Source organism: Phyllobates terribilis, unplaced genomic scaffold (assembly GCF_046119375.1).
Source record: "Phyllobates terribilis strain yellow unplaced genomic scaffold, ASM4611937v1 Scaffold_678__1_contigs__length_833336, whole genome shotgun sequence".
Classification (NCBI taxonomy): domain Eukaryota; kingdom Metazoa; phylum Chordata; class Amphibia; order Anura; family Dendrobatidae; genus Phyllobates; species Phyllobates terribilis.
Window position 1 is genome coordinate 247,913 of NW_027363438.1, and position 15,695 is coordinate 263,607.

General features: G+C 48.3%; 1 protein-coding gene and 1 long non-coding RNA gene across 3 annotated transcripts in view; one reads left to right on the forward strand and one right to left on the reverse strand.

Annotated features, from left to right (window-relative positions):
• LOC141235464 (uncharacterized) overlaps window positions 1-15,695 on the forward strand; it is a 38,998-nt gene that overhangs the window by 13,077 nt on the left and 10,226 nt on the right. Inside the window, exons 7-11 of one of the 2 annotated variants that reach the window (XM_073668144.1) lie at window positions 1,464-1,549; window positions 1,915-2,789; window positions 3,246-3,356; window positions 3,694-3,837; window positions 5,485-6,133. In XM_073668144.1, the coding sequence (XP_073524245.1) occupies window positions 2,754-2,789; window positions 3,246-3,356; window positions 3,694-3,837; window positions 5,485-6,133 (940 nt within the window). In that variant the 5' untranslated portion in view covers window positions 1,464-1,549; window positions 1,915-2,753. The remainder of the gene's footprint in view (window positions 1-1,463; window positions 1,550-1,914; window positions 2,790-3,245; window positions 3,357-3,693; window positions 3,838-5,484; window positions 6,134-15,695) is intronic. The other variant, XM_073668145.1, reaches the window with a different exon arrangement.
• Window positions 1-15,695, reverse strand: part of LOC141235465 (uncharacterized) — a 30,853-nt gene that overhangs the window by 5,746 nt on the left and 9,412 nt on the right. The gene's annotated exons all lie outside the window — the stretch shown is intronic.

The following is a 15,695-nucleotide window of genomic DNA, read 5'->3' on the forward strand; positions in this document are numbered from 1 at the left end:
ATTTTGCTTAATTCTGTATAGAGTATCACATGCACAGCTACCCACGCTTATAGTCACACCAGTCCTACTCCGTGGATTATGGTACAGTGGCATAATCTATGGTAGCTAGACCCCTCTAGTCTTCATTTCAGGTGAATTAACAGCTTGGCGTTACCTTTATTTTTCATGTGTAAGCAGTGGTGCGGCCATTTTTCCAAAGTCTCCCAGGAGCAGTTTTTTACACATGACAAAGCCAGGCTTCATGTTCCTCAAACTAGTATGAGCAACCTGTGTGGCCTAAATATATTTGCGTCGCTGCCGGGTCCGTGGAGTCTTCTCGCGTCGCTGCCGGGTCCGTGGAGTCTTCTCGCGTCGCTGCCGGGTCCGTGGAGTCTTCTCGCGTCGCTGCCGGGTCCGTGGAGTCTTCTCGCGTCACTGCCGGGTCCGTGGAGTCTTCTCGCGTCACTGCCGGGTCTGTGGAGTCTTCTCGCGTCGCTGCCGGGTCCGTGGAGTCTTCTCGCGTCGCTGCCGGGTCCGTGGAGTCTTCTCGCGTCGCTGCCGGGTCCGTGGAGTCTTCTCGCGTCGCTGCCGGGTCCGTGGAGTCTTCTCGCGTCGCTGCCGGGTCCGTGGAGTCTTCTCGCGTCGCTGCCGGGTCCGTGGAGTCTTCTCGCGTCGCTGCCGGGTCCGTGGAGTCTTCTCGCGTCGCTGCCGGGTCCGTGGAGTCTTCTCGCGTCGCTGCCGGGTCCAGGTGGCAGAACCTTCCCAGATGACCATTTAAAGGGAACCTGTCAGGTCGTTTTTTACTCCCTAACCTATCACTACCTGTCCCTGCACCTTCCTTTTTCACAGCCAATATAGGGCAGTTTTAGGTCAGACGAAGATGGTTAGGGATGTGCTAGGAAGGTGCAGGGGACAGGTAGTGATAGGTTAGGGGGTAAAAACGACCTGACAGGTTCCTGTTAATAACCTTAGTGATGGCAGCTGAGGCTGTAAGAGCAGGGATGTCTGCACATGGTGTTCATACTCCATACTAAATAAATCAAGATGTTTTGATAGTTTCATTTTTTGCCAAATTTACATACTAGCAAGATGTCTATCATTCCACCACTTTTCTTCTTGGGTCTCATTCACAGTGATCTTTTTTGATCCGTTTTGTTTTGTTTTTTTTCCTCCTTGGAAAACTGCACCAAAAACGGATCAGTCACTGCGTCTGCCAGCAAAGTGAATGTGATTTTCAATTTGCCGTGCAGACGTCAGCGTTGTTGACTGCTGTATTAGTGGCGCAGAAAGTGCATCCACAAAATGAGCGTCAATTACTGCTCCATTTTTCTGCTGCGCTTTCTTCATTATACATAAAAAAAAAAAAAAAAAAAAAAAAAAAAAACAACAACACAGATTGGTATTCACACAGTCCCTTTGATGTTTTTTTTTTTTTTATTTTATTTTTTTTTTTTTACTGCACTTTCCACGCGACAAACGTTCAGTGGACCTGGCCATGTGACTGTCAGGTGACCTGTTACTGTGCAAAACCTGGAAACAACTCATCGCTGGACACCGGACATTGGGGAAGGTAATAAAGTGTCTGCCTGTGTCCTCCCTGCCCTTTATGGATTAGTACTGCATTTTTGCTTTGAAAAAGCAAAAGTGCAGCATTAATAAAATGGAGCAAAAAAGCAACACAGACGCATGATGCATTTGATGCTTTTTTTCCAAAAATGATCTGTTTTTTGATGCAGAAACTGCACCAAAAACGGAGCACAAACGCTCTGTTTGAACTAATTCAAGGTTGCGTTTTGTATTTAACTACAACTCTCTAAAATGAACATTGTTAATATCACATTGTTAATATCACAAAATTAAAAAAAAAAATGGTACCAGGTGTCATCTTGTCTTGATTATTTTTTTTTTATTCTTATTTTTTCTTTCTCAAATTAGCTGTGAAACATGACAACTCCTTAATGTGATTCGTCTCTACAGATTTTGATATACAGATGTTTTGGGCTCCTCTTAGTCTTTCGACTTACAAGACAAACTTTCCATTCAACTTCCTGCTTTGACATTGTAGAGCAAGAGCGAACCTGTCCACCCGCAATACTATGGCTACAACATACTTTAGAACAAATGACGTTTTAATCAACGCTTCATCTGTGGGCTTAGTCTCCTATATCAATGGCACACATTTGTAGAATGATTGAACTCTTGCTAGCCGGGTTGTTTTTTTAATTGAAAAAAACAATAAAACATGATGATCATCAGATTGTGCCGGAATAATGTTAATACATACATACACCACAGCAAAAATATGGAATCAGGGCAAAATGCTCCAGATCATAAACTCAATTTAGATAATCAGACTCCAAATTAAAACTACACCTTTATAAACAGATAACAGAATTATTAATGTATACTGACCACATAGTACACTTCAAAGTTCATAAATACTACACACCATGTCCAGAATAATACATGCCGACCCCTCATATACTCAGTACATTTGATATATAACATTAAACCTTTATAAATGATAAACAAGACACACAATCTGAACTTGCATCGTAGTTAAGTCTTCTTTGTCTCTGGTTCCGGATGGCAATATGTCTGACGTCCATGTTATGACCTGGTGTGCGGTGGGCAAGCTGTTCAATTACAGTGGAAACACCATTCACTCAGTCAAATCTGCTTGTCCTACATCTTCCTGCCCTCTTCCTACAAAGTTTCTTTGAGATGACCACACTACAATCAGCACAGTACATCAGATTGCACTACAATCAATTATGGATCCACTTAATATGAAGATGATATATAAAAAGGTAATGACATTTATAAGCATACTATTACTGTTTGTTATTTAAAGGTAAGCTGTCATCATGATTTCTAATGCTATTTACAGACCTGCAGGTTTGATGTGCAGTCAAATTGCGTTACAAGTCATGTGTTACCCATAATGCATCTACACATTAGCCTATTTACATCTATTACATACTGAAAATGTACTGCTCTAGATAAACATCCTATATGGGTACTTCCGTGTACGGTTTTAAAATTTATGCTTTTAGTTTATGTAACATTTATCATGGTTTTTCCAAAAATTATGAATTCACCCCCCCCCCTTTCCTCCTCCCTGAAGAATGCCTTACCTCCTAGTGGCCACCAACAATAACAAAAGGTCATGTATTCCCCCAATGTCACATGAGAGAATTTGGATATTTTGTCTTTGAAAATATTTTGGTTTTAATCTTTGTAAAATTTCCATGCTCTTCCTGCAGACTGGTGATCATGGTTACATAAAATGTAGAAAGCTAATCCAGGCCACTAAAAAAATGGATTGTCCTGCCAAAATATATGTATATCATATCATAAGATATCCGGATTTTCAGGTATGTAACAAAGTTGATGTGTAACCTCCTCCCAATAAACAAATTTTACATTGTGTTTTAATTAATTCCTTGCACCACATTTATAATTTGACATATTTGTGGCTGAGTGTGTCTTGTTTTCTCAAAGCTTTATTTTTTATAGTTACAATTTTGAGCCACATTTTAGTCCATTTATCTTTTTTTTTTTAATGCTGAGCACTGCTTGATGCCTCAACTATTAGTTTCTAATATGTGAATGTTCCTTTTAACTTTTTTATAAAATGGCTTAGTTTCACAAAATAGTCAAGAGAAAGGAAACTACATCTATGTATTTTTCTTTTTTTTTTTGTTTTTTTAGATCACAAGAAACACAGCTTGGCACAAAAGAATGGCATCTAAAAAAATGAATCAAGAGATTACAAAAGACAACAAAGTTTTACACTGTTATGTTGTTCAGTTTCCAAAACTGTCAGAGCATAGAAACCACCCTATAGCTGGAGAGGTAATGGATTGTGTTTCAAAACATGTTGACAATTGGAGGTTAGATCACCGATTCAACCCACCTTTATCAAAAAATGTCCATATTGTCTTTAAAAACTTTTTATATCATAATATGGATTATTATTCATAACTATCTAATGGGTGGTTCCCTTTCACCAATTTGGTCGCCATTTACTATAGTACCTGTGTTAAACAATATCTACAGTGCTAGAGCGGATGAGCTGTGTGATTGGCTGCCGTGTTCTTCATGTAATTCTACATCTGTCATTCTTTCTACATTGCACATAATTATCCTTTTAGATTTATTTGGCTTCCAAATAAAGTATATTAAATGGACATACTTATAATGTGCCAACACAAGTGGCCCTCATAAGTCTACCTCTTGCTAAAAAATTCATATCACTTAATGGATCACTTTATTGTGCTTTAATAAAGCAAACTGGACATTTTAAGTCGCTTCACGTGCCTACCTCAACCGCCACAGTGTGACTGTGTATAATATACATGTATATATGTGTCTCTATCTCTATCCTGACTGCGCATGCATGACGCTCAGTCTGGCTCCAGACAGAAGCAGGCATGGACCCTTTACAGGTAAGAGGAGTGTATGGCACTGGAGATCGCGGTATGCGTAGACACAACGCATACTGCGATCTCTGGCGCCATACTGACATACTTACCTGACCGGGAGGAGCGTTGCCACGGTGCCTCTCTTCTGGCCGGAGACCGGGGGCAGGAGTGAGGTGTTGGATTGGTGCATGCGCATAGCGCTATCCAGCACCATTTTACTGAAGACACATTTGCAGTGTTCAGCAAAATGGCGCCGGACAGCGCTGTGCTCCGGTGCCGCACTCCTCCCCCGGCCTGCGGCAGAACAGGACGCTGCAGCGCTGGAGCACAGGGAAGAAAGGTGAATATAAGTGTGTTTTTTTTTTTTTTTTTTGTGTACAGCGTGAAAGGGATGAGGGGGCCACACATACCGGGATTGGGGTGTGAGGGGGGCCACGCATACCGGGATTGGGGGATGAGGGGTGCCACGCATACCGGGATAGGATGGTGGAGACAGGAGGGGGGCAGCACATACCAGCATGGGAGACCATATACCAATAAAAATGCTCGCCACCCGGGCGTAGAAGGGTTCAATTGTTAGTACTGTATATATTATATTATTGTGGCGGTTGAGGTAGGCACGTGAAGCGACTTAAAATGTCCAGTTTGCTTTATTAAAGCACCATAAAGTGATCCCCAAACAATAAAAAATAAAAAGGGTTTCTTTGCAGTAAGACAGGATACACAGTCCTAACAATGGCATTTCAAGGTTAAAGCAGCACACAAAAAAACATGGAGCATGACACCGCGGAATTCTTACCTCTACAAATACAGATAATGAATTTCACTTGGAGTTTGTCCACCATATCACACCCCAGGCTGTGGATTTGTGAGTAGTCAGACCCAACCATCTCTGACTGCTCAGTAACCTATCTGACACTTTCTAGCTAGCTTAAATCAGATGATAACCATCTGATCCATATCTTCCATCTGTATGTAAGTTAATATGAGATTTTGTTGTGTTTACTTTAATTCTGGATTCGATATAAAGTTTGTTTTTTATATGACTGATAAAAAAAATGTTGTAATTATTTTTTAGGTAGCTAATATCCGTGAAAAAATCGACCCAAGAGTTGTGGACAAAATTTTGGAGCTTTACCAGAGTGGTATTCGTAAAAAAAGAGATATCAAAAAACTCGTGGAGCATTTTGTCGTTCAAGAGCTCTTCACAGGGCTTGATCTTCCACAATCCTCAAGACGAAGATATTATCCCACGTTGAAGGACATCACAAATATAATGGGTCGAACTTCTAAAGGGACCACTACCTCTGTGTTTGACCAAAGCAAGGTATTGGATTTGGTTTCTAAGTGGCAACAAGAAGATAATAGAGCCAGCATTTATTGTCGTCCTCATTCTGTAAAGGGGGAAGACCAAGATGAGCAAAAATTTCTTTTGTGCTATCAAAGACACTGGCAAAAAAGACTCCTTTCAACCTATGGTAATAGTATTACACTGCTTGATGCCACTTACAGGACAACAAGATATGCACTACCTTTATATTTTCTTTGTGTACGCACAAATGTGTGCTATACTGTGGTAGCTGCTTTTGTGGTTCAACAGGAACGGACTGAATATATCATAGAAGCTTTGAAAATGATTAAGGACTGGAATCCAACTTGGAACCCATCTTGTTTCATGCTTGACTTTTGCTTAGAAGAAATAAATGCCATCGCACAAGTATTTGCAGGTAATTTTAAGATAAAAAAAACTTTATAAAAGGTTATCTTTTAACATCCCAAGCATTTGTCACTAACATTATTTACACAAGACCTTACACTTATCACTCTAATCCCTACATTTTTATATAAATATTTTTTTTTGCTTCCCGTAGTATTTGGATTGAGAAGAGTGTTACAGTCCTTGAAAGATGCGTGTGGATGCACTCACTTTTCAGCAACATCCATCACTAATGGAACAGGAGGCAGGGCTGCAGTTACTTTATGTAGTTTATTGTATCTGAGGACATCCAGGATCCATGTTGATAGAAGCTGCGGGAGAGGCCAGTACTGTGCCATCTTTTGTTTTTATAGCTTCTAACTGTGAAACATTACTTCTTCAGGGACCAGACATACAAGTCAGTGACATCAGCACTAGTCCACAGGTTCTATCACCACCCTCAAACAAACTATTATCACAGGATGTTTCTAGTGTCACTGATTGCTTTTATCTACGCTCCTTTTGACTTCATTTGAGGGTGGTGACAGAAGCAGATTGTTGGTGCTGTTCTCACCTCTGACACCTTCCTTCACCCAAGATGCAGGACTAGAGATGGGCGAGCCTTTGGAAGCTCGATGTCACATGTTGTCTGCTCCGCAGTCCACGTGAATTGCTCCACGCGTGACACTCTAATTCGGTTCGTCGAACTTGCACTATTCGATGAACAGTTCGCCGAGCTTCTGAATCCCATTGAAAACAAAAGGAGGCAAAATCAAGGGTCTACAAAACACATTATAATGGGCACAAAAGCTGCCAAACACAGCTCAAATTTGGGACAGACACAAGGAAAAGTGCCATCTATTTTCCAGAGTTAAAATTTTCATCATTATGCATGCATGGAAAAGGCCTGGCCCAGTATTTCAAGCTTCAGATGTAGGCATGGTGCTCAGCCCTGCTAAATACAGGAAACAGACAAGGAAACCCCCAAAACGAGTCTCCACATTTCAAAAAATTAGGGCCAGGTACCACCAAAATGGCATCAAGTGGCCCACAATAAAATTTGGAGAATGGCAATATCAATGCAGCATACTGAAAAGTAAATTGTCTACTCAGAGCAGTCCACTACTGGGGTGGAAAAGTCCTTGGAGATCTATGACTTCATCTTGATGAAAGTTAGGTGGTCTACACTTTCAGGGGACAGTCGGATGTGCTTATCCGTCAGGATGTCGCCAGCAGCGCTGAAGACATGTTCTGAAAAAATGCTTGCTGCCGGACATGACAAAACCTCCAAGGCATGACTGGCAAGCTCAGGACATTCTTCCATTTTTTTGAAGCCCAAAATGCAAAAGGGTCCAACTTCTCCCTTCCTGCCAATGGCATGGATATTGAACTCTAGATACTCCTGCACCATCCTCTCCAATCGTTCACTACGTGTCAAAATTGTACTCATTTATACTGGTGGATAGGCTGGTTGAAAAAATTGGTGAAACGTTTCCAAGAAATTGCTGACACAAACATTAGCAGAAGCAATGTATGGTGACGACTCAACGTCCCCCCGGTTTGTTAGTGTAGATTTGTCATGCGTACGGTGTCCCTCAGTACTGTGTTGGGGAAAATCAGTCCTAAGATTGTATACAAGCAGCTTTTTTTTTTTTTTTTGGCTACTCCAGCATGCGTCCCTGTCCAGGGCAGGAAGTATCTGTCTAAACTTACTGTTGAACCGCGGATCCAACAGTGTCGCAAGCCATTATTTGTCGTTAATTCAAATCCTAACAATACGGGCATCATATTGCAGATAGTGCAGCAAGAAGGCGCTCATGTGTCTGTGTACATGAGGCTCAAGTCCTTGTGTTGCGGAGAGAGAACATTTCCACTTGCTTCCTCCGTTCTCTCCCGCCAACCTGGGACAACAGAAAGGGAAATCATTTCTTCCTTATCTCCTGACTGTTCTGTGCCCAACACCTCTTCATCCTCATCTTCCTCCATTTGTTCCTCAGCTCCTGCATCTTCACCACCAGTTTGTCTGGTACCATTAGCTCCTCTGTCGCTCTACTCCACCTTGACATGCCACCTGGCTGTGTGACTAGAGTCCGGACCTTTTGAGATCTTCATCCCCTTTCCACGTCCTCCTATTCTTGCTCCTCCTCTTCCTGTGGTACCACCACCTCATCCTGTAGATTTTTCCAAGTTTTCTCCAGCATGTAGATGAGTGGAACAGTGATGTTGATGACTGCATCGTCAGTGCTAACCATCTTGGTAGCCATTTCGAAACTGTGAAGGAGGGTGCAGAGGTCCTTGTTCTGTGCCCACTCTGGAACATTCATTTGCACCACATTCAGCTTGCTTTGAGTCACTATACGCATCTTTACTATGCCAGGGCTTGTCGCTGCTGCCACAGTCGCTGCAACATGTGCAGAGTGGAATTGCACTGTGTTGGCATATTGCATATGAAACGGTTAACCGGTTGTCCAAAAGACCTCTGTAGCGATGCTAGTAGATGAGCCGTGGGGTGAGAATGGCGGAAGTGAGCACACAGCGACCGTGCCTTGTGAAGCAGCTCATCCAGGCCGGCATAGTGGCGTAGGAATTGCTGGACAAGGTTGAGGATGTGAGCAAGGCATGAGTGTAGAGCCACCACCAGGTTTGCACACTGCCTTCCCTGGCTCCAGGTTTAGCAAAGACATCCATTGGTCAAACTCGGCTTGCATAGCTGTCTACAACTCTTCAGCTGTGTGACTTGCATCTCCAAGGCATTTTAATTTAAACACTGCCTAATGGCGGAGAGCCCTGGCAGTGCAGTACAGAGTTGGGGGGAAGGGGGGAGTTGAACTGTTACAACATTAAGGAAGAAGTCGAGGGTGCAGCTGGAGGCCCTAGAGGAGTTGGATGAGGCAGAAGCATTGGATGAAGAGGTGCAGGCAGAAGTTTGTCCCAAGTCTTGAAATCCACAAGACTTGGAGTAGCCCCATCCCCCGCCTGGCCTCGCAGCCACCAGAGTCACCCAGTGGCCAGTGAGGGAGATGTAACGCCCCTGGCCATATTTGCTCGTCCAGGTGTCAGTAGTGATATGCACCCTGTCAGTGTTTCTCAAGGTACAAGTAATGTCTGCGACATGCTAATGTATCGCAGGCACAGCTTTCTTTGAAAAGTAGTGGCGATTGGGAAACTGATAATAGGTGTCTGCAACGGCCATCAGCTTGCAGCAACCATCTATATCCACCAGCATTTCCGTGGCCAACAAATGGGAGATGGTCAACTTCAAACGGGATGTGTTGAATAAAATAATCTTTTCAATGACCACACCTGCGGGACTGAGGGCTGGCTGCTGTACTGACAGAGGGTGGATTAGGATGTACCCGACAAACTGCTGCACTGTGAAGGAGGTGCAGGCTGAGATGTTCTGGTGGGTTTACAAACAAGTGGTGTGCTCGGTGTCTGTAATCAGTCCAGAGAAACAGTTGTGGCTGAGGATGCAGCGCTTGTCGGGCTTGCAGCCCTCAGTCTCTGTGGGAACATGCTACTGACTCGCCCCCTGGGCCTTGGGGCACTCGGATCCGGGCAATAGGGGGAACGATGGGAGTAGTAGTGGCAACCCGGTTCCGTGGCTCAGGGTGGTCAGGCCAATGGTAGTCTGCTACGTTCTGCTGATAATGTCCGACTACGCCACCCGTGGATTTGCGGTCATTAGGAACCGCCGCTGCAGGGCAGACCGCTGGGGCTGATGATATATGCAGCTGGGATGGTGTGACTCCCCACGGGAAGAGTGCGGCCCCAGGGCAGTATAATGGATGGTGGGAGCAATGGTAGTGAGAGTCCCGGTGCCGATAGTGCTGGAGGAGCAAGGAGCACACAGACAACAAGTTGCAGTCCAGGGTCTTTACTAAAATAGGTAAACTGACCCATAAACAGTCCCAGCTAGGAGGGGACCTGGATGTCTGAGAGCAACGGGGAAATTGGCCCTGGTCAGGGTGAGGTTGTAGGCCTACCGTGCTTTCTGCGCTCCTTCTGGCTATCTCCTCGTTATAGGGTAACAGCCCACGCTTCCGAGCTTTCCGTGTATTCTCGCCTGTATGGCCTGCGACGTGGGTTCCTTTCTGCTCCCAGCCTTGTACGGCTTTACTGGTCCCTTCGGTTGTGGCAGGGCCTCCAGGCTTCTTAGGCCAAGGAATATACAGTCCCTTGCGGACTGGTTCTCTGCTGGAGGATGTAGAATCCTCCCAGCCTCAGACACCAAAGTCTGGTAAAGTCAGTCTCTTATCTGCCAAGACAGGCTTGCTTCGCCTCTTGTCTCTGGCTTGTGGCTCTCCTCCTGCCACACTTCCTCTTAGGTGCAGTGCAACTGTCTGTCCCTGCTCTGCTCTGGGACAAGTCTCAGTGCTGAGACAGGCCATCAAGTTCTCCCTAACCCTGCCCCCAGTACCAGCTTTTATAGGGGCAGCCAGCTCTCCCTACTGGCCTGAGACAGGAGGCATTGCATGCTAATGTTCCCCTGACTAGAGAACCTCCCCCTTGCTCTCAGACACAGCTTTAATTACACTTGTGGCATCCAGGCCAGGGTGACACACTACCTAACCTCCTTTTCAGCAGCAGAAGGGAAGGAAGGGAGACACAGATCCATTACTAGTGGGTAGGCGGAGCCCCACAGGATAGTTCACCTCAGATTAGAAAAAAGTGATGACCGGCCCCTTCAGCTTAGGCTCCTCCTACTCCCATGTCCTTCAGTCTAAAATTTGAGGTCGCAGAGGATAGTCGCTGCCTTGGCAGCTCCTCAGAAAAAAAATTTCTTTTATCATTTCCGGAGACCTGGACCCCCCGTGGTCTAGAGGTCTCAGGGGGTCTCGGCGCTGCTGGGACCCCTGACCCTCCCCTGGCAGATCTGCGTACCCCCTAAGGAGGTCCCCGCAGAAGCCTGCCGGCCCCGGGGGATACAGGGCTCTCCCTGGCGGAGACGCACACCGCTTCTGTGGGGTCCCTGCACGCTCCGCCGTGGGGGGGAGCAAAGGGCCACGGCGCCACATATCCCTGGGGGTCCCTGTGGCGCTCAGCTGGGTAAGTGCTCTCAAGGTCTGAGTGCTTCAGCGGCTGCGGCGGCAGCCACTGTTACAAGTGGTGACTGCTGTTTTGTCCTTGCAGGAAGGATATCACCGCTGCATACGGCGTTTGTGTAACTCTCTGCTAGCAGGGGAGCAGGGACGGAGGAGCCGCGGACTCCGTTAGTATGCGGCGTGGGGCGTGGCTTCGCGCCTCTCTGCTGCCTGTCATCTTAGTCTCAGGCAGGAAGCGTGCGCTGGAGCTGACCCAGCCCCTTCTTCTTCCGGGTCCTTCTGAAGGCGTCCATACTTCGTGCAGCGCCTCCTGCTCCCTGCTCTCTACACCACCAGACACCGGGAAGAGCAGTCACCGCGGCCAGCTGGTGAGTCACTTCTGCCTTTTAAGGCAGAAGATTCCTTTTTCTCACTATTGCAGCGCAGAGCACCTTACTGCTGGCCTGTTAAGGCAGACAGGGTGTGCTATATCCGGCGCTGCTACCTCTGCTGAGGAGGCTCTGGGACTCGCACATCTCTGTCCTTTTAAGTCAAAGGTGTATTGCGTGGTCAGCAGCGCTAACCCCTTCTGAACGGGGTCTGGCCTCATCAGGGCAGTTAACCCTTTCTGGATGTGCATGCTTCTGGGATCAGAGGGTGAATCACCCTAGTCTGTTAGGTTAACTTTTGCTCTGCAGGCAGCTGGGGTAGCTCTTCTCCCTCTAAGGAGGAGCTTTAACCCTTCAGTGCTTGGTGATTTTCTGTGTAGGAACAGGCTGTGGTAGCGGAATCACACATCCTCGGTTACTGTACCCATTGTAAGGGGTTATTACCGCCTTATCTGCGACGCTCGCAACTGTGTGGGGGCATGTCGTATCAGGGACTAGGGGGCGCGGACCTCTCCCCCGGTCCGCTTCAGGATCGGTCACGCGTATCTGATGCGCCGGGGTCTTCGACGGCATCAGGTTCGACACTGGTCGTGGGTCTCAGTGATGTTAAAGTGGAGGCGCTCACACGCTCCATTGACAGTCTATCTGACCTCCTGGGTCATTGGGTATCAGCTAAGTCCCAACCGACGTCACGAGGCAAGAAGCGCCACAGGCCTGTGGTGGCGCTGTCTCCTCCGCGCAGTGTCGGAGGCTTCGGAATCACCGACAAACTCTGCTGGTGAGATCTCAGATTCTGATGAAGAGGATCGGCAGGGTCGCTCTGCTTCTCTTTCGGGCCGCGTGGACTCTTTTATTGGGGCTATGCGGGAGGCGTTACAGCTGTCTGAAGAGGTGACGAGGCTCCCTGGCAAGTCGGCCCGGCTGTATCAGGAGTCGCGTCGGGCTCGTTCGACGCTGCCGGCGCACGATGAACTTAACGAGGCGGTGGAGAAGGAACTCCTGTGTCCGGATAAACGCTTCCAGGAGATGCGGTTTTTTGATGCCCCGTATCCCTGCTCCACGGAGACTATCGCTAATTGGGTTCCCTCTCCTGAAGTGGACGTACCATTGTCTCAGCTGAGCAAATCTTCTTTGCTTCCTGTTTAAAGGGAAGGCGAGTCTACAGGAACCTTTGGACAGAAGGACAGAGTTAGCGGCGAAGTCCATCTACGAGGCCGCGGGTCATGGATTCCGAGCGGCCTTGGGGGCCATGTGGGCTGGTGAGGCTTCTCTGCGGTGGTTGGATCAGCTGCGGACGGCGTGGCAAGATGGGACTCCGCTGTCTGAGGTGGAAAGGCTCTTCCAGCTGTTGGAAGAGGCGGCCCGATATGGCAGGGACGCAGTGCGGGATACTACTTCGGTTCTGTCCAGGGCTCAATCCTCGGCCATCACAGTCAGGAGAGCACTGTGGCTTAAACAGTGGACTGGAGACGCAGTATCCAAACAAGGTTTGTGGAGTCTGACGTACAAGGGCGGTCAGCTTTTTGGTTCGGACCTCACGGAGCTGATGGCCAAGGACAAGGATACGGCTTTGCCGCAGCGGAAAGCAGCGGCTTCTACATCTGGCAAGTCAAGTGCCGGTAGTGGTTGTCGGTACTTTCGGCCCAGGGGACGGTTCGGTCAGCCCTCTTGGAGATCGGGTCGTCCCTCGTCTTCCAGAAAGACAACCCAGAAATACAGTACACCCTGGAAACATTTCCGTCAGGACAAACGGGAGGTTGACAAAAAGCACGCTAAGGCGGACTGACGCCAGGAACCCACTCGAGGGCTCTCGGGTGGGAGGTCATCTGCTACAATTTGGGTCGGTTTGGGCGTCCCACGTATCGGACACCTGGGTGACGCGGGTTATGTCGGCAGGCTATTTCATAGTTTCATTCTCGACCCCCGGACAGGTTTCGTCAGTCTCACATCCCGTCCAAGCCCAAGCTGACTGCTGCGGGAGGTCGACTCTCTTCTGCAGCAGGGTGTGGTGGTTCCGGTTCCGCCGGAGGACCGGGGAAGGGGGTTTTACTCCAACCTTTTTGTGGTCCCCAAAAAGGAGGACAAGTTTCGCCCCATTCTGGACCTCAAAGAATTGAATTTTCATGTTCGTACCCGGAAATTCCGTATGGAGTCTCTTCGCTCTGTCGTGGCGGCCCTGTCACAGTACTATTTCTTGGTGTCAATCGACATCCGCAACGCCTATTTGCATGTCCCTATCGGCAGGGCTCACCAGCGCTTCCTGCGTTTCGCCATAGGTCAGGCCCATTACCAGTTTGTGGCCCTACCATTCGGGTTGGCCTCGGCGCCCAGGGTTTTTATAAAGATTCTGGCGCCGCTCATGGCGCTCCATCGAAGGCAAGGAGTTACGATTCTCCCCTACCTGGACGACCTGTTAATTGTGTCGCCCACAGCGGAGGTGGCGGTGACAGCTCGCGATCTCTCCCTTCAGCACCTGGAGGACTTCGGGTGGCTGGTCAATTGGAAGAAGTCGTCATTGGAGTCGTCGCAGTCAATCCTGTTCTTGGGGATGCTTTTCGACACGGTATGGGCAGTGGTGTCCCTGCCTCCGGACAAACAAGCGAACCTTCGTCACAATGTCCAGGCTATGAGGTTGGCGATGGCAATGTCCCTTCGGAAGTGTATGCGCCTTCTGGGTCTGATGGTGGCGGCAATGGAAGCGGTACCGTTTGCACAATTTCATTCCTGGGGTCTCCAAAATCTTATTCTGACCCGTTGGGATCGATTGGCGGCTTCGCTGGATCGCTGTCGGTATCTCCCGCAGGGTGCGAGAGTCTCTTGGATGGTGGTTACGTCCGGAGGCTTTATCCCTGGGGAAATCCTTCCTCCTCCCACGGTGGTCGGTCATTACCACCGATGCCAGCCTGACTGGCTGGGGGGGGTTTGGAACGATCTCTGGGTTCAGGGGGTCTGGTCGTCAGAGGAGTCGTCTCTGCCTATCAACATCCTGGAGTTGAGAGCAATATTTCTCTGCCTCCGACATTGGACAGTCCCTTTGAGCGGTCTGCCGGTCCGGATTCAGACGGACAATGCGACAGCTGTCGCGTATATCAACCATCAGGGAGGGACGAGGAGTTCCAGACTCATGATGGAGGTCTCTCGGATCCTGGTATGGGCAGAGTCCAGGGTTCCAGCCATCTCCGCGATTCACATCCCAGGAGTGCTGAATATCACGGCGGACTTCCTCAGTCGCGAGCAGGTGGATCCCGGAGAATGGAGTCTTCATCCGGAAGTTTTTGCACTGCTGTGCTCCCGCTGGGGGACTCCCCAAGTGGACTTGATGGCATCCAGGCTGAACGCCAGGATTCCGACGTTCACGTCCAGGTACAGGGACCCGGAGGCTGTGGCGGTAGATACTCTAGTAGCCCCGTGGGACCATTTCGAGCTGATCTACATGTTTCCGCCGGTATCCTTGCTTCCTCTGGTGATCCGGCAGATCAAACTCGAACGAATTTTGGCGATTTTGGTGGCGCCGGATTGGCCGCGGAGGGCGTGGTATTTAATGCTGGTCTCTTCTGGCGGCGCCTCCGTTTCCACTGCCTCTTCGCCCGGACCTGTTAACCCAAGGGCCCATTCGCCATCCGGACCTGAAGTCACTTCGTTTGACGGCGTGGCACTTGAGACCGAGATCTTGACCCGTCGGGGGTTTTCGGCCGAGGTCATTGCCACCTTGCGGGCGGCCAGAGGTCCAGCTACGACTAGCATTTATCACAGAACTTGGGAGGCCTTCTATTCGTGGTGTTCTGGATCGTCAAGGAACCCGAGGGTTTTTTCCATTCCCAACGTCTTGGCTTTTCTGCAATGTGGTTTGGCCAAGGGTCTGGCGGTTGGTACCTTGCGGGGTCAGGTATTTGCACTATCCGTGCTTTTTCGGAAGGCTATTGCCTCGCGCAGGGATGTGCATTCGTTTTTTCGTGGGGTTGCACGTCAGTTTCCGCCTCGGAGGGCGTTTGTGGCTCCTTGGCGGCTCAATCTAGTCTTGGGGGCTCTTCAGCATGGACCGTTTGAGCCTATGGATTCAGCTACGCTTTACTTGCTTTCTTGGAAGGTGGCCTTCCTGGTGGAGGTCACCTCTTTGAGAAGGGTTTCTGAGTTGGCGGCACTGTCTTGCTCGCCCCCTTTTCTGGAGTTCCACTCAGAT